This window comes from Cydia splendana, unplaced genomic scaffold (assembly GCF_910591565.1).
Source record: "Cydia splendana unplaced genomic scaffold, ilCydSple1.2 scaffold_73_ctg1, whole genome shotgun sequence".
Classification (NCBI taxonomy): Eukaryota; Metazoa; Arthropoda; class Insecta; order Lepidoptera; family Tortricidae; genus Cydia; species Cydia splendana.
Window position 1 is genome coordinate 222,121 of NW_026946903.1, and position 20,034 is coordinate 242,154.

The window sequence follows — 20,034 nt, forward strand, 5'->3', positions numbered from 1 at the left end:
TGCGCGTGCAAGTCAGTGAAATGTTTAAATTGTTTGAAAATAATTAGCAAGTACGATTATGACCGTGTCTGTTTCTTAAAACCAATTCGTTTACTCCAAAATCAATAATTGTTACTATCCGGTATCCGGCCGAATAATAAAATAATGGCCAGATAGGCCGGATACCGGGTAGTAACCGAATATCCGGTGCATCTCTGCAATTAACGCTACAAATTTAAGCTCACTGGCCAGCAATTTCGGAACTAAAGTTTTTTAATAGAAAGGAGGATGGGTCAATTATACATAGTGCTGCAGACATTTTGGACTAGTCATTGAGTTTTCACTTCTGTCAGCACTCCCGGAGTGCAACCCGTTGTTGTTTTTTTAAAGTTGTTGAACAAAAGTGTCATCGTTTGAGGAGTACAATCTATGTTTTAATTCTTTGCTCGTGTTACAGGCCACACCCGGTATAATCCAATATTTCTAAATCTTGTGCAATATCTAAATCGTCGATACTATTAAATAGATCCATAATGGTTATGAACAATATCAAAATAATCACTAGTAACCACACTAAAACTTGTTAAAACGACAAATAATAAAATAATGCCACTTTAAAATAACCTAAAAACGTCAAAGTTATCAGACTGACAGCTCTTAACTGGCCCTTGAAGGGACAGATTTTAACTTTATCCCTCAGTTAAGGGGTTTATTCGGCCGTTAACTCCTTTCTAACCACTGAAAAATTGAGAATCGTGCTATCAGTTGAATAAATCCTACTAGTCTGTTTAACTGGGGACTGAAAACTCGGCCCTTATTGTTATTTCTAATCTGTCGAAAAATGTTTAGATCACAACGTTTACACTCAAATACAAGTGAGTTAGTAACCGTTGGGATTTAAATATTTTAAAATATGTATCACGAAAGTTTTTATCTGTTTCGTGTTATAAAATTTTTAATATTGCTTTTATCAAAATTATTTTTTATTTAAATAAAAATACTTAACACGTATTACCGATTTCTTTAAAAATGAAATTGCCAAATATGGGACGTCACACCAGGGGGGCAAAAGGGTGGGATTAATAAAAAAAATGAATTTCGTGTGACGTAATTTATGGATGAACCCAAATGGCGTTATGAGAAATTATAGAAATTATTGGGCATGCCAACGAAATACATATTAAGTAATATTTTAATGTTGTTTTAGGTGTAATATCTACCGGAACCCGCCACTTCGTGCCTCTGGGCTCTCTGGAGTATCAGGTATGTAAATTTGTTTTCCTGCATGCATGCTTGCAATAATAATTCTTTTCCAGCTTATTATAGTACCGCGTTATCGAACGAGCGAGCAAAGCGAAGTGAAGTTCTTACATTCAAATTTGAACACACGGCTGGCTAGGGGCACGTCCCGGCATTTCGATGTTTTTAGCTGAACTATCAGAGGATAGTTTGATACTCAATAACTTAAAGTAAAGGCCATAGTCGGTTTTCCATAGTAAGTTGGCCCTTAAGTCAATTTGATTCGGTTTTTTTTTCGTGAGTACCTCTTATGGTGAAGGATATTTTTGCTGAGTATCAACATCCTACTAGTGACAGTTTTTGACTTATGATTTAATTTTTTTTTCTTTAATGTATTGTTTTTCGGGATGTATTCAAGCGATTTGCTTCAATTTTTAAATAGTGTTCTTTATTTAGGTATGCATCGATACTCAAAAAACGAATACCAGTTGTCATATAAAAAAAAAGAAAAAAATAAAACAAAAATAAAACATTTTTTTTATGTTGTGGTGAAGTAGTGACACCTCTAATTTTTTTTCTAGTCGTAGGCCAGACATTGGCCTACTACTTGCCTAAATATCAAAATTTTCCAAACGGTACTTCCTGTCAAAAATTAGCAATGTGTGTGGTCAAGTTCTGTACTCCATCGGTGTTTTTCAATGTAGTATACAAACATTAAGTTGTCATTGGCATTTACTCTTAAATACGACAACCTGATAAGAAATCGCAAACAGAATCGAAGAGTTTGTATATTACGGTTTACTAACGAATGGGCCAAAAACGTTTCCCACAGTATCACATCCCAAACTATGTTTCCCAAATTATCATTTCCCAAAAAAATGTTTGGCAAAACAACTTATCGCAATTTTTCAGTTAGCAATAGTCTTTTTTGGCAAGTTATTGCTTAGCAAATAATTACTTGGACAAGTTTCATTTTACCAAGTATTATTTAGTCAAATGTATCATTAAGCATAACATATTGCATGGCATACAATTTACATACCAATGGATATTTATTTTTGCTTTTATTTGAAATACTTAATCCCGACCTTGGTTTTTTTATCATTTTGGTTAAGTTTTACGCATACGGATGTGATTAGTTGAACCATAAACATTATAATTTTTAAGAAAAAAACTAGGGATGTACCGACTAGTCGCCGACTAGTCGGGAAAGCCGACTATCCGGCCACATTTTTGTCGGCGATTAGTCGGCGACTAGTCGGCAAAAATGGCTGATTAGTCGGCACTTTATTAGTGAAAGAAAAACAGAAAAAAAGAAATCAACAGTCAATATTTACCATATGTTTTATGTCTATTTTACTAAAATACCTATTCAGGGTGCATTCAAAAACTTTTGTTCATATAATTGACCGTTTGATCGTTATCGTATGTTGGTGGGCTGGTGTTTTCCCCTCCAGTACCATTACCATGAGTTTACAGTGACGATGCTCGCTAGCGACTGCGTAAATGATTTCTATGGAGAATAGTACAGCGCCGTCGGCGGTCACTTATAGAACTAAAAATCGGCAGTATGAGTTCAACGCTAGCGATTACTTTTCGATAGGTATTTTAGGTTTTCGCTAGCGAGTAACGTTTGTAGCTGTTGCCTATAGAAATTGGTACCATGAGTCACATTTTTGACATACGCTATCGAGCAATACGTTATCGACTGTAGTAATCTATTTCACTGGCATATTGGAGCGTGAAAACTTATTAGAATTCGTGTTATAGTATATTTTCTTATCATTATTTATGTAAATAATGTCAGCAAGGCATTATTTGGCATGGGATATGTTAGCGAAAGCTGCATATGAAGACGAACGACGTGAACAAGGAAAATATCAAGCCGATATGAGAAAAATATTAAGAAACCCACTTCAACACATAAGTGAGAATAATTTTATTAAAGAATATAGGCTTAGCAAGGAAGCTTTTGAGGATTTGTGTGATTTGTTAATAAATCATGCGGATTTGAAATCCACTCAAAGAGTGTCAGTGGAATCAAAGTTAAGTATAAATTCTATAAAAGTGTTAAGTACTTATACATTTTATTTGACATTTATGAGTGTTATTTTGTAATTAACCAACAAACTAACTTTTGCAGGTTTTATGTGCATTACTATTTTATGCACAAGGTAGTTACCAACGCATGACTGGCAAGGCACACCATTTTTCGCAGGAAACAATGAGTGTTTACATTGAAGAGGTAACAGCCGCGTTGAACCACCCCAATATTCTAAAAATGTTTATACATTTTACAACCACACGCGAAGAAAGAGATGACATTAGACAAAGGTAAAAATAGACGAATCACAACTTAAACTAGGTACTGACCTAATTTACCTATCTGGGGGCACGGCAGTGTCCCCGCCAAGTCGAGCAAAACAAAGAGGCACGGCCGTACCATCCTTTTCTCGAAGCGATTCAGGCCATTTTCGACGTCCTGTAATATTGTGCTGGCTGAAGCTAGAACCCTGAATTTTCAGTAATATATAGGGCTTAACATGCTTAAGATATATTCTCAAATACATTCAATATGTTCATATTGTAGTTTAAGAATGATTGTGAATCAAAGTTCCTTATTTTCGACACTGACGCACTCACTCACGTAATATTCTTTCCTCTTATGACCACAATACAATACTTACAAACATTGACGTATTATATCTATGGACTGGCCTTACGGGCACTAAAAACCGGACAACTGCGAGTCGGACTCCCCATTCTTATTGCCCGTAAGGCCAGTCCTGAGATTTAATACGTCAATGCCTACAAACCAATCTTCACATTTTAGTTTTTTTCAATAAATATGGAATCCCAGGGGTGATAGGAAGCATTGACTGCAGCCACTTCAAGATATTTACACCCAAAAAGGAAGAAGAACACTTATATTTCTGTAGAAAGCATTATCACTCAATGAATGTACAAATGGTAAGTAGGTCTGTTTTTATCTGTATAGGTACCTAACCTACTCCTTAATAAATTTAGATTGACATGTTTATCTAAAAGCGATTTACTTACTACTCGTAATATTATATACAATATTAATTTTTCAGATATGTGATCACGATTGTACAATTTTATCCATTAATGCTAAGTTTGGAGGTGCAGCCCATGATTCTTTCATATGGGAAAATAGTAATGTTAACAATTATATACAGTCCTTACACAGCCCATATAACCATTCCAGTCGCAGAATCACAAAGTGGTAACTAAATGTCAGATGTGTCGTAACAGAGTCCACACAATGTGTCTAGAATTGTTTCGAAACAAAGTGTCGTCGCCGTGTCTACACTTTTCCGTAACAAGGTGTCGACACATTTGTGTGCACTTTGCGTGCGGTTTGCGACTAAATCTGACAGCAAATTTGTGACAGCAAATGTCAATATAAAATACCTCTTGAAAACCAAGGTTTGTCAAACTACTATTAGTGTCTCGTGTGCTCGTAATTCTAGTAAGTCATCATGGGCAATGCAAATGATAATAATCGACCGAAACCATATAAACACCCAACACCCGTCAACCTTTTACAGAAAAGTTTTTAAAGAAATTCAATAAGCTACTTAGGTCAGGCAACGAATGTTCCAAAAGTTGTAGAGGGAAATGCTCGGAACACAATTTTTGACTCCGTAACTCGGTTTGACAAGTTAGGAGGTGAACATATCAAAAGTCCCCGGCCGTAGCCCTTGAGCGGGGGGAGAGAGGGGGCTTTGAAGGTCCCATTTTCCCGTTTTTCGATTATATCTCGGAAACTATGCATCTCAGCGACATGGCCACTTATACAAAATGAAAGTTAATTTAATTTGTTACAAGTTTATTCAATCAATTTTTTCGATATGTTGAATAGTTTTTGAGATATCCGCTCTTGAAAGTTTATTTAGGGCTCTCAATTTTATCTTGATATATCTATATCAGTGAAGGTGCTAGGCCGTGTTTGGTATCGTTTTCGTATAAATCTGGGGTGCTGAATCCATTTAAGATATCACATTGACACCATTCCACAAAATAAAAATAAATCTTTTTAGGGTTCCGTACCTCAAAAGGAAAAAACGGAACCCTTATAGGATCACTCGTGCGTCTGTATGTATGTCCGTCTGAATACACAAAATAGTTCTTTACCTATAGATGACAGGAAAACCTATTAGAAATGTGCAGTCAAACGCGAGTCGGACTTAATGTACGGAACCCTTAATACGCGAGTCCGACTCGCACTTGGCCGGTTTTTTTGAAACTCTTCTTGACGCTTAACCGCTGAACCGATTTCGTTGAAATTTGGTATAGAAATAGTTTGCGTCCCGGAACAGGACATAGGATAGATCTTATAACCAAAATCATCTTTTGAAGGTGTGAAAAGTGGCGTGGAAATTTGTACGGGAAATCAATAACCGCTGAACCGATTTATATGAAATTTGGGATGGTCTACATCTTTGATTTAGTTAAAAATGATGAAAAAACATGACTTCAAACCTAAACTTAAACAGTATTAACTTCAAGAAGTCAATTCTGAATTCCCCCCTACACCTCATTTCACACCTTTAAAGGATGATTTTTGAGATAACTTATTATATCCTGTCTCGGGACTCAAAATATATGTGTACCAAATTTAAATTAAAACTGTTCAGCAGTTTAAGCGTGAAGAGGAGTTTAAAAGAAAGTATTTTAATAAGTTTATATGTTTTTACTTCGGAATGGTGTCAATGTGATACCTTAACTAAATTTGGTACTGCGAATTTATACGAAAACGATACCAAACATGGCCTCGTAGCTTTACTGTTGTAGAAGTCAAAATAAAATTGAGAGCCCTAAATTCTTATTACTTGGCCAAACTTGTGTAGAAGGAAAAGGTAAAATAAAAGGCAGGAATATAAGACACAAATATATATATTTTTTGCGTTACTATTTCATTCATCAAATATAAACATACCTTGATTATACTATTCTAGTGAGATCCTCATAGATAAACAAAAACATTTATTTAAAAAATTACAAGGTCGAAATGTCACGGAACTTGTGAGAGTAATATGTGAAAAATAAAAACTTTTATGACAAAAAAAATCTGGACACAATTTAAGAATCACCCAATTGCGTCGAGGAATCATCTGTATTTTTGCTTGTTTCATTACCTCCTCGCTTCTTTTTTGTCCTTTGTATTCTGTAGCAATTTGTTAGATCTGAAAATAAAGATAACTTGCGTCGTCACGGATGTCGATTTATAGGTTTTAGGGAGTGCAGAATTCGAAAACGATGATCATTTTATAATCCAAGATGGCGGCTACGTATTTTGTCATAAAAGTGGAATCCAAAATAGTCATCATTTTCGAAATCTGCGCCCCCTAAAACCTATAAAACGATATCCATGACGACTTTTATGACATAGTGCATTGCCGCCATTTTGAAATTGAAAATGTTATCATTTTCGAAATCTGCGCCCCCTAAAACCTATAAAACGACATCCATGACGACTTTTATGACATAGTGCATGGCCGCCATCTTGGAATCCAAAATAGTCATCATTTTCGAAATCTGCGCCCCCTAAAACCTATAAAACGATATCCATGACGACTTTTATGACATAGTGCATTGCCGCCATTTTTAAATTGAAAATGTTATCATTTTCGAAATCTGCGCCCCCAAAACCTATAAAACGACACCCATGACGACTTTTATGACATAGTGCATGGCCGCCATTTCGGATTCCAAAATGGTCATTATTTTCGAAATCGGCACTCCCTAAAACCTATATATCGACACCCATCTCGACTTTTATGACAAAGTGTTTTGCTACCATCTGCATGCAAGACATTTCTATTATTTTTACGTACAAAAATGGCCCCCTGTCAACTTTCAATCGAGATTTAATCGATAATTTATTCGATTAATATTCAGATTAATTCAATTTCAATCTATGTTAGGTCGACTAAACTAATCGCGATTAAAATTTGAGAATTAACTTTTTTTATTCCATTAATTAGTCGAATAAACAGTTAATCGATTAATGCCCATCTCTGACCACGGCATTTTTACACTTTGAGAATATCTGAAAACAAATCAACACAAGGAGCCATTTTGCAAATCCAGTAACATACCAGTAACTTTGTTATTACTTTTGACAGCGCGTGTCATGTGTCAACACAGAGTCGACACAAAGTCGAAACATTGCAACTACTTTGTGACTGCAATATTTCTCAGCCTTAAACCATATTTATACATCATAATTAACAAGTTTCGTAGTATGTAAAGCGTTATTTCTGTTATTTAAGTATAGTATACGCATCGAAGTACTAAAAATGCTTCAAATAATATAGTTATGAACACAGGCACTGAGAAGTAAACAATTTCATTTCCGGCTAAACTAAAACAATGTGGTGGCGCGTTGATTATATTACACTTAGTTTATCAAATCACTCGAGCAGTTTAATTCCCCTTAATAATTTAAGTCCTATTGTAATATAAATGCAAACTATATATAATTACGTCTTGTAATCCGTTTTAGAGATGGCGTATTAATGTCACTTATTTTTATTTAAGTATTTTTCCATCTGACAGTTTCCATTTGACAGGAACAAAATGAACGAATGAACGAATGATTTTGGCATAAAGTAGTCGCAAACCCGAAACAATGTGTGCACACGGCGACCACACTTTATGTCACTTTGTGTCATGTGTCGACCCTTCCCCATTTCTGGTAACTGTGTCGACACGGCGACGACTCTGCGACTGGAATTGTGACCGAAACAGACGGTGTCGACACAAGATGTGTCAACACCGCGTCGTAACGGCGACTGGAAATGGTTGTATGGGAGGCGTAATGAAATTGTCTGGCTTTTAGGTAAGACAATATATTTTGAGTATAATGTAAATTATGTTTCATTTAAAACAGCATTTATTTTTGTCCTTAATAAAAAATATTCCTATTTTACAGGTGATTCTGGTTATCCTCAACGGCCATGGCTGATGACACCATATTTGAACCCAACTCCCAACTCTATTGAAGAAAATTTCAATGCAGCCCACACTTCTGCAAGAGTTGTCATTGAAAACACTTTTGGGCGATTGAAGAACCGTTGGCGCTGTGTACACCGAGATAGGAATTTACATTATAGGCCAGAAAAGTGCTCACAAATTATTATAGCATGTTCTGTGCTACACAACATTGCCTTAAAGTACAATGTTCCGGATCCCGAAGAGATATGTGAACAAGATCAAGGTACCTATTATATAAGAAAACAGTACTAATAAAAAGGGCCTTCGGGAGGGGATATAGGCTATACATAACTATGTATAGCCAGTATAGCCTATATCCCATCCCGAAGGTCCTTTTTATTAGTATACTAGCTTTTTCCCGCGACTTCATCTGCATGGAATCAGTAATTTAGGTAGGTATTATTTTATCCAATCTGCGTTTTGTTGATTCCCCATACAAACTTCCACCCCCTTAAAGGATGATTTCTGGGATAAAAACTATTCTATATCCTTCCCCACAACTCAAACTATCACCATAGCAAATTTCATTTAAATCGGTTCAGCGGTTATTGATTGCCCATACAAATTTCCACCCCCTTAAGGGGTTCTGAGATAAAAAGTATCCTATGTCCTTCCCCGGGAGTCAAACTACCCCTATACCAAATTCCATCTAAACCGGTTCAGCGGTTTAAGCGTGAAGAGGTAACAGACAGACAGACACACTTTCGCATTTATAATATTACTGGCTTTTGCCCGCGACTTCGTCTGCGTGGAATTAGTAATTTTGTTAGCTATTATTTTGTCCAAACTGCGTTTTGTTGATTCTCCATACAAATTTCGACCCCCCTTTTCACCCCCTTAAAGGGTGATTTTTTGAATGAAAACTACCCTTTGTCCTTCCCCGGGATTCAAACAATCTCTATACCAAATTTCATCTAAATCGGTTCAGCGGTTTAAGCGTGAACAGGTAACAGTCAGACAGACAAACTTCCTTTTATAATATTCGTATGGATAGTATGGATATACCTACTGGTGAAAGAATTTATGAAATCGGATAGGAACCTAGTTTAGGATAACATACAAAACTTCAAAATTACATTTTTATAATATTAGTGTACTTATAAAATAAATAATTACCTATACAAGAGCTCACTCTTTTCAGAATTTCATCGAGAGGAAGTGGTGTTGGAAAATGGAGGTGCTAGCGATTTATTAATGGGAAGAGCACTACGGGATCAGTTAGCTAGAAGACTTGCATCAAGGCGGTCATAGTATAATTGTTTAAGAGTGTAATGTTTGCAAATAGGTACCAAGTATCATTTGTTAAATAGGTAAAACAAAAAATATACATACACATTTATAACATTTTTATTTTTTTTCCCAATGACTTACAATTCTATTTCCCAATACTAACAATTGACTAAAACAATCTAACCACCTTTCTTGCATCCTTATCTGTAAATCTTTTAACCTATTCCTCTCCCGCTCTGCCTCCATTTGGAAATTTCGCCATTCACAGTCAGAGTCTAGGGCTTGCAATATCGGATGGTTTCCAATTCCGGAACTGATTTTCGATATTGGATTCCAATTCCGGAATTCCGGAACTGGTTCCGGAATTAGGGTTTATCATATTTTTAGTAGATTTTTTAGTAAAATACAACAAAAAATGTGAAATTCTGATACTTTACGTTTATTAAAGTTAGTATTGTTTAAGAGAAATTTAATTTGAAGTATAGGTACGTTTTATTTTCCCACCTTATTAAAATGGTTACTTTTATTCACTTCTATGATACGGGGTATTTATTTGGGGAAACTATAGTTGCTAGCAAACCATTCGATGCATAATTTTATAAAATAGTTAAATGTAATAGCTTCCTACTCTTCCTAACCTAGTAGGTAGTGGTGTTGTTTAAGAAGTTGAAGGTCTAAGTTTGGCTTTTTCCTTCCTAGTTCCTAATTATGATTCAGAATATCACATATTATGTGCTTCTACAGGATTCGAAATCGATAATAGAGAAAACCTTTCTCTCTCTGAATTCAAGATAAAAAGTCCAAATATTTTTAAATTTCAATTCTACAAATTCGCTTATGTAAGATTCAGATTATTCTGACTATTATAAGCAAGTAAATCGCTCTGCTTTATTGTATTTTTATTTTTTATTATGAGTCCATATTGTCCCACTGCTTTAGCAAACGGAAAAGTAAAATATACCTATACTATAGTTCACTGAATGACTAAGAAGCACTTAATAACTACAAAAAACACCCGTACAGTGTAGTTTCTCAACAAATTTTAATAACAAACGTATTAAAACCTACAAAAAGTACTTAAATCCAATTCCGGAATTTTCGATATTGAGTGGTATCAATTCCGGAATTGTAATATCGGAAAAATTGTCCGAGATTCCGGAATTTCGAAATTCCGGAATTCCGGAATGCAAGCCCTAAGTCAGACCTGACGAAGGCTTGCCTTGCCAAATCGGACTGTGTCTGGGTACGAGTACGAGAGGAGAATGTTGGCGTCGGACGTGTTCGCCGCCGCCGCGGCGTAGGTGGTAAGGGCGTAGGACTCTGCGGCGCATGCTGCCTGCCTCCAGCAGCCACCCGCGGGGCCCGAGTCGCAGGCTCCTGCGCCTGTGTCATGCCGGCCTCACTCCTGTCTAAAGATACAAAGTAATGATAAATCAGTATTTATTGCACATACATACATTCATACCTATTATACATTGCAGGTTAAAAGAACACCTCTGCAAGATTAGGCTTTAAGTGTGTTGTGGGCAATGGGCTATAATATTACTGAGCAGTACTTACACCTATAAAATGTGTCAAATGCAAAATTTATTATCTGCTTCTAAATGAGGTTTAGTAAATAAAACTCTACCTGGGCTGTTAACTATTTCAGGCTCCTCTCTGCCCGCCAAGTCTTGGTTATTCCTGTCCACAGGTAAGGGTGGAAAAACTGGGGGTTGAGCCGATGTCCCTGGCCGATTCCAGTCTTCAACATCTGCAATAAAAAATAAAAACAATAAAATAAATACTTGGTAACAAAATTACAGCCAAAGAAAGATTGGTCTGTACAGTCAGCTGCAGAGAAAAGGTACCACCCTTGCATAGAAATTTGTATGAAAAGGTGTTAACTGCTAAGCTAATAGTATTGCTGACTGTACATTGATACTGGGCAATAGTATTCATACAAAAATATATATCCAATAATTGTTACACATAAAATCATTGTCATCATAAATGAAGAAAATATATTTGTGCCGCTACCCTTTCCAGGATACCGAGTCGGGACAACCAGCTTTCTAGGCAGAATCAATACCAGCTAGGCTATGGTGACTGTTAACTATGTATGTTGTTAGATTCTTTCTCAGGACATGCATTAAATTAATTCCATTGATCTTATTTTCATAGTAACAATGATACGGAAACTCACTGGAACAAGTTTGTTGAGCTAACTCATCATGTAGTATAAAAATAGATGGGCTGTCATCATCATCAAGTGTCGGTAGTACAGTCAATTCAGTTACTTCTTCCTGTAAAATATTTTAATTTAGGTATGACCATAGAGTAAGATTAAATAAAGAATAACAAACTCCCATAGGACAGCATTCTGTGTGAAGTATGGGAGTTCTTACTCTTTATTTTATTCTTAGGGTAACATTCCATTTCTGACCGCAGCTGCACTACTGGTACTTAACGCGTCGCTGTTACTGTCAATTTCCATAGTAAAATGAACAGTAGTGCAGCTGCGGTTGGAAATGGACTGTCACCTTAAGTCTAAGGCCTGAATGGACGCTCGAGTGGGGCGTGCAGCGGGGCGGGGTGTGCGGCGTGCATGTTAGGTAAACAATTGCAACCGTATAGGAGCGGCCTTAGTACACGCTGCTCAAATTACTTGTGAGCCCGATGCCACGCTGCACACCCCGCCGAAATTGTTATTAAGCATGAAGTACCCATTACCCTACCTCCAGGCCAACCTCCGGAATTTCTACAATGCCTGTAGCTGCCCGTGTCCCTGTTATAGCCAGCACCCTCTGCTCTAGGTCACTTAATTTTAATTTACAAGCAGGACCACCACCAGTTCCTGCTCCAGCTCTGAACATCCGAGCAGCCTTTTTCTTCAGGTCACTCCACACCTTCACACCCAACACGCACACGCGCACACACACACACACACACACACACACACACACACACACACACACACACACACACACACACACACACACACACACACACACACACACACACACACACACACACACACACACACATACACACACACACACACACACACACACACACACACACACACACAAAATCATTGAAGAGCGAACCAAATGTACATGCAAAGAAAAAATGTGAAGAATGAATAGGTAAATGAAAACATTATAAATATAAAGCTAATGGGTTATACACACAAAACTTCCGTGAGACACAGACATATTAAATATATTAAAAACCTGACATTGACATTACCCCAAACCCGATATTAGTGACCCGTTTTTAATATATTTAATATGTTATACACATACCTTTCTCCACTTATCTGTATTGTTAGTGACGCCTGTCGTATCCGCGTTCAAAAGTTGTGTGAGCTCGGCCCACCGTCGTGTATTAAGTTCCTTTCCGTGTGGCCCTTCATTTGGTTTGCTAAGGTCACCATGCCTGTAACACATGAGATGAGAGGGACCTTAAAATACTTTGCTAACCACTTGAAACTAAAATATTTCATCTATTATAAACTAGGGAGACTGTATAACTCAAATTAAAGTTAAAGTACATAGATACTTACTTTTGCATGTAGTCAACTAGAAGTTGAAATTGTGACGTACTAGTACGCATTTTTTTGAAGTGAAAACTTCTTTAGCGGCGCTAGGCACTTTTTTATTCACAGGAACACTATTAAAAACACACTACAAAAGCAACAACAGTCAACGGACGTCAAGCCAGTCAACTCAAACTTAAGTAGAGAATTGTCACATTGACAAAGTAACCAACACAAATACAAGACCCCACTAACACTTTACATAATAATACTGTGCCATGACGCTTTAAATTAGCACGGTTATGTTTATATTTTTTAAACGAATGCTTGGATACTTAGGTTTTTGCCCAATATCGTCCTACTCTGTCGTTTCAGTATAGTCAAAAAGAGATAGCTTTCTTTGCTGTGAAGTTAGGCACGTCACTCCAAGGTAATTCCCTATCGTAACGTTAACTACACGATGAATCGAGCTTACGTTAGCGAGTATAGTAAACGAGTAATTGACTCATGGTACCAGTTGTTTCGAAATCTACACGAACCGCGTTTAGGCGCTAGCGATTGTAGTAACGTAATGTAAGTTCTCGATAGCAACTCATGGTAATGGTACAGGTCGATCTCAACTGATTCTCGTGTAATTTCATGGCCAAGTTCGATACTTAAATGATTTTATTATTATTTAGGTTTTGGTTTTTTTTTTAATGGTGGAGCCATGGGCGACTGTTAATGTTATTGCATTTAGAGACTTAGACAGGGCACGTTGATCGTAAAGACGCTGACCACAGGAGATAGGTTCTTAACTGGCGACTACGTACGGGAAAGAGAGCCTTGGAAATACCTCCTACAAGCTGTACTGACGGTCTGCTCAGGATCGCAAATAAAAGAAAGACAGAAATTTAACACGATTCTTGTGATAGGTCTTTGAACCTGTAGAGAACACCTTTTAGCCAAACTAATATGATGAATAACGCAACCAAAGGAGCAAAATTATTGTTTTTCACCAGAACTATATCATCATATAGACTTGTATTTTTTTTCATTAGCCTGGCGGTGGTGTAAAGTAAAGAGTGGCGGGAGTGTGCATCGGATAGGACCAAATGGCGGGAAAGAGGGGAGGCCTTTGCCCAGCATTGGGACACTCCTATAGACTTGTTTAAATCGTATAAAACTGTAAATAAGTAGGTATGTACCTACTATTGTGTGCCCTCACAGGGTGTCATGAACTGGCCTTTTAAATTGTAACACCTTATTATGTAGGTACATGAGAATGCAATATTGAATAAATTACTAAATGACTAAACTTATTCGAAACTAATGATCTGGCCGACTAGCCGACTAGTCGGCCGACTAATCGGCCATTCGAGCGCCGATTAGCCGGCTAGTCGGCTAGTCGGCCAAATCAATAGTCGGTACATCACAAAAAAAAACCGATTTCTATGGGGGCCGGTGAAAGATTATTGTAGATGGTGCACTAGGTATGTAGAAAGAGGTAAAACCACCCACTTTTCTAGTAGCATTTCGTTTCTGTAAAGGTCGTAGTTCTAGCCTAACCTAACCCACTTCTCTGATAGCAGTTCGGTTCTGAGAGGATCGCAGTTCTAACCTAATCAAACCCACTTTTCAACCGACGAAAAAAACGGAGGAGGTTCTCAAGTCGACGCGTATTTTTTTTTTTTATGTATGACCACGCATAACTTTTTACAGAGATGTTCGATTTTGATAATTATTTTTTTATTGGAAAGGGTATACCCCGAAGTTGGTCCCATATAAATTTGAAAAAAAAATTTCAACCTTAAGGGTAGGAAAATAGGGGATGATTGATTTTTTCACTCACCGATTGTAACGTATGACCACGCATAACTTTTTACAGAGAAGTCATAATAATAATAAAAATTTGGAAAAAAATCCTACCCTAAGGGTGGGAAAATAGGGGTACTTTATTTATATTACAGTACAAAATAATAGTTAAAGTAGGATTATTAATATAACAGTTAATAGCTAAAGCAAGGTAGGTAGCTATTTTAAAAGTAATCAAAAATTAAGCATGTAATAATTTATTATAGCCACAGACAATTATAAAATAAAAACTTTTTAACAAAAAAAATAACCGCCGAAAAAAACTAAAAGGAAATAAAAAAACCGGCACTAACACGAAACGAATCGACCAACAAAAAGAATGAAAAAAATGAAAATGAAAAAATGAAAAAAATCGTTTATTGGTCACAATCATTGTGTTACAAATTGAGAAAGGGTTGGGACCTCCTAGTAAGTATATCAATACTTGTGACAGGAGACCCCGCTCTTCCAGCAGCAAGTTAAGGGTATACAAACCAATACAATACTCGTTAATTATGTAGGTACAGAAAGTAATATTTTAAAATATAAAATTAGACTAAAGTTACTAAAGTAACAACAGTTGTTAAGTTAACAATTCAATGTAATAATCTGGAGTACTTATAGGGGAAATAGGGGAAATAATAATTTTAGTATAAAACATGAAAGTTTTGTTTTAACATTAGGAAAACAATAGGCTATGCTATGTTATGTGTTATGTTAAATTACCTATATTAATAATGTGTATGAGTGTGTGTGGGTGTGGGTATTTGGTGTTTGTTCGTGTGTTTACGCGCGCGCGCGCGTGTGGGTGTGTGTGTGTGCGTTTGTGTGCGAGACCGTATGTTAATGATAGGTATAAGTATGTTGATTATCTATCTAAATCTAATAAAATTATATGATGAATTAAATTTATATCTATTACCGAGTATTAGAATGTAATAATAACTCTGTTTGCTCATAGTTTAAATTATTTAACCAATCCCGGACTACTTTTTTACATTTATATGTCTGGAGTGGATAGATGGATAGTGTGGCATCAACTGAATTATACAAGTGGGCTGCTTGTGAAACATATTGCCGCTTCGCGAACACAGACTTTAGCTTGGGAATGGGGGCAGCTTTAGGTTTTCTCCTACGTGTGGTATTTGGTTCTGCATATTTGAGAGATTTGTGTAATCTTAATATAGTATTTAAAATATATAGTTTCCGCATTGAGAGAAGATTAGATATTTGGTACAGCTCAGTTGTAGGGAATCTGTAAGGTTTCGAGTTCATGAGTTTTAATAGGCACCTTTGGCCTCGTTCGACATCAATAAACTTGGTTTTGCTTGATCCTCCCCAGATGGTAATGCAGTATGTCATAATGGATTCGGCCAAAGCAGTATAAATTTGTTTTAATAAATCAAGAGACGCGATTTGTTTTAATTTCTTAAATAACCAGGTTAACTTTCTTATTCTGCCATTTACATATTCTATATGCCCATACCAGGAGAGAGCTGATCGAGAATAACGCCAAGGTATCTAATGGATTCAACCTTGTCAATGCTATTACACTGACAAAGCCGAGTGTTTGTTAGGTTACATCCGTGAATTTTTAGTGATAGGGTGTTAGGTGGTTGCGAGTTATTGTATTTAGTGAAGCACATGTATTTTGTTTTGGACTCGTTTAGTGTAAGTAGGTTGGATCTTAGCCAAGCAGATATTTTATGTAGTCCTTTTTCTGCCTTTGTATACACTTTGTCCCAAGTGACTTCACTAAAAACAACAACAGTATCATCTGCATATGAAATGATGCTACCTCCGTCAATTTCAAGATTTGTCAGGTCATTGATGTAAGCTAAAAATAAGGTGGGACCAAGGACACTTCCTTGAGGTACTCCAAAAGAAATAGACTTCTCATCACTACTATAAGGACCAATTCTAACTTTCTGGGTTCGACTATGAAGATAGCTATTCAATAGGTCGAGTGGTTTTCCCCTGATTCCCATAATCTCAAGTTTGTGAACGAGAGTGGGGAGAGAGACGGTGTCAAATGCCTTTTTTAGATCAAGGAATATAGCTAAGCATTTACGGTTTTTGTCAACAGTTTCAGTTATTATCGACGTTAGTGCCATAACCGCATCCTCCGTGGATTTACCTTGTCGAAATCCAAATTGTTTGTCAGATAAAATTTTGAATTTGTTAAAATAATTAGAAAGTCGCGTGTTTATTAATTTTTCGATTATTTTTGAAATAGCTGGAAGTATAGATATAGGCCGGAAGTTATTGACATCATCCCTCTCTCCACTCTTGTGCACAGGAATAACAATAGCTTGCTTAAGTAGTCGTGGGAAGACTCCCTCAGCAAAGCTAAGGTTTGCAAGTCTACATATAATCGGGACTACAATGTTCCTAGCGAGCTTTAAGAAGCGGGTAGGAATATCGTCCCATCCAGAGGCACTATTAGATTTTAAATTCATAAGTATACTATCTACTTCGGATTCATCAGTATCAAGCCAAACGAAAGATGAAGGATTAAAGTAGTTTGTTAAGTTAGGGGCTGTATCGTTCTGAGCTGGGTGGGTTAAAATATCTTCCGCGAGGTTTTTACCCATGTTAGCAAAGAATTGATTTAAGTTGTTAACAGCATCCAGAGGGGTTAGGTTGGAATTTAAGAGCGCGGAAGTCTCATTATTTGTCGATTTATAGTAAGTTATGTTCTTAATTGTCCTCCATAGTGCTTTTGCGTTGCCCTCTGCTTTAGTCAGTAATTCTCTCTCATATTTATTTTTTAGTTTTTTTAACAAATTTGTACAATAGTTACGATATCGCTTGTATGTGATCCTCAGGACTTCGTTATCAGGATTATGGCGTAGTTTTAGTTGCATCCTATTTCTATTCTTGATACATCTAAGTATACCTGGTGTAATCCAAGGTTTGATAGAGCGTAATTTTTTAGGAATGCGTTTTACCACTTTGCTTTCCATTAGGGATGTTTTAATTTTTTTAATAAGTTCAGGGTCATTGCTTGCAAGTAATGATTCGACATTATTATGACGCAAGTGAAGTAATGCTTTTTCGTAATCTATTTTTTCCACTGTTTTTGGGCAACTGACTCTCGTACTACTTGTCAAAAGAGCTAAGAATATCATATGGTGGTCTGTTACCGAGGTGTTTAGGACTGCTATACGAGCGGTTAGTTTACTAATGTCTAGTTTCAGCATGTAATGGTCTAGACAGCTACTTTGTCGAGTTGGTAGAATATGTCCAGGGAGAAACCCAAAAGAGGAAAGCATATTAAGGTAGCTATTTCTATTAGATATTTCATGTGATGGTTCATGTGCCCGTGGAATAAGATTGATGTTTATGTCGCCAGTAATAATTATGTTGGTGTAAGATTTTATTGTTTCGAGGTAAGCGCAGAGTGAGTCTATAAAAATGGAGGCATTACTATTCGACGGTGAGCGATAAATACCCAATATCAACAGATTATTTATTTTTATTTGCACACAAGAGGCGTGTTCAAGTTTAACCTCTTTGACCGTAGAATTAAGGTGGCAACTTGTATAACATACGACTCCATCGTTTTGATTGAGATTGTTAATAGTAGCTAAAGAATTATAGTTTTGGACACAAGGTATAGGTTTAAAAGGACTAAGTCTACATTCCGATAATATTAGCACATCTATGTTGTACTTAATGTCACTTAAGGTTAATTGTAGGTCATCGAAATTGCTGTAAATGCTTCGCATATTTTGTGAGATAATCGTTATATTTTTATTCTTACTAATTGGTATATTTTTATGCAAATCTTGAATGTCACACATAATCGAAGTCGCTGTCTCAATACGATCTAGGTCAGCTAATGTAGTTAAATGACTACTCATAACGTCCCAGTAACAATATACTAGCAGTTTTCAAGCTATGGGAGGTATAAGTTTTATTATTTAACAAAACGGCAGTGTAGTATAGACGAGAGCGCACACATTTATTTTTTAAGTAGTTAGTGTATTTTGTGTGTAGGTTAGTTAATGTTTGAGAGCAATCATGCGAATACAAAGTAAAAATTACACTCATTAGGTTAATTACATTATGAACAGAGTAGGATTGGCTAAGAGCAATATTGACATTATAGCTAGTTAAATTCACAATTGAAAAAACGGTTACCAGGCAGAAATAAAATAATTCTAGTCAGATTTGTTCAGACGGCAGCGGCTGGGTCTCTGAGACCCTGGTCAGTGGTTCAATGGTGAAGTTCGAGTTGGTCGGCCACGCGCTAGAGGTCGCGGCAGGCGCTGCGGGGTTCAGGACAGACGAAGCAAAAAGTACACTTGGGGTCCTTTTGTCGTTGTTTGTCGGAGCGATAGTTTGAGTATTACCGAGGTTTTCCTTACTTAGTCTTTCTATTTGGGTTTCATTATATATCTGTATAATTTGGGAGTTATCATCTTTACGCACATACACTCTTCCGTAACTGGTCCAACAGTGTTTAAAAAGCTTTCGCCTTTTAAAGCCCCTGCTACACGGCAGCCGACAAGCCCCAAAACCGCGTGGCCTTGGTCTGTCCCGGACCGTGTAGACAGTTGTTACCAACAAAATTTCGTTTGACCTCCGGACGCCCTTGGCATGCGAGCGCGCGCCAGCGACCGCGGTCTGAGCGGTCGGTCCGGAACCGTGTAGCCGCCCGACGCCGACCGCACTAGGCCATTTCGCTTGGAGGACGCGCCGTGTGCGCTCGTGTGGTTAATAGACATGCCATGGGTACTCAGTAGCATTTCTAATAATTTATCAAATACTTTCCTCTTCATTCTCAGAAAGTTATATATGTCCCCGTAGCGTAGTCCAGCGAATTCATTAAGTTGAAATGACTCAACAAATGCCGTTTTTTGAGCCAGCGTTTCATTCATATACCCTTTTCTTTTTTTACAAACTTTTTATTAACTTGCAATATACCTAATCGTAAGTATGTAAATATGTTTGTACGGGTCAAATCTTGCAAGTTAAATTAGACCCACTTTCTAGTTTCCGATGGAGCTGAAAATTTGCATACATATATAAGTCGGGTGACAATGCATTATTATGGTACCATAGAGCTGATCTGATGATGGAGACAGGAGGTGGCCATAGGAACCCTGTGATAGAACAACGCGACCTAATTGTGTTTGGGGTTTTTAGAATTGTCTCGACGAGTATTAGTTGCCTCTGGAAAGAAAAGTACAGTCAGCGATAAA

At 36.9% G+C, this 20,034-nt stretch overlaps 1 protein-coding gene across 1 annotated transcript; it reads left to right on the forward strand.

Moving 5' to 3' along the window:
• The first annotated feature begins 2,678 nt into the window (after positions 1 to 2,678).
• Positions 2,679 to 9,572, forward strand: LOC134805888 (uncharacterized). Its single transcript, XM_063779087.1, has 3 exons — positions 2,679 to 3,292; positions 8,138 to 8,464; positions 9,383 to 9,572. Exons 1-3 carry the CDS (start codon positions 3,019 to 3,021, stop codon positions 9,490 to 9,492), a joined length of 711 nt encoding a protein of 236 aa, XP_063635157.1. The 5' UTR covers positions 2,679 to 3,018; the 3' UTR covers positions 9,493 to 9,572.
• Positions 9,573 to 20,034: the final 10,462 nt, after the last annotated feature.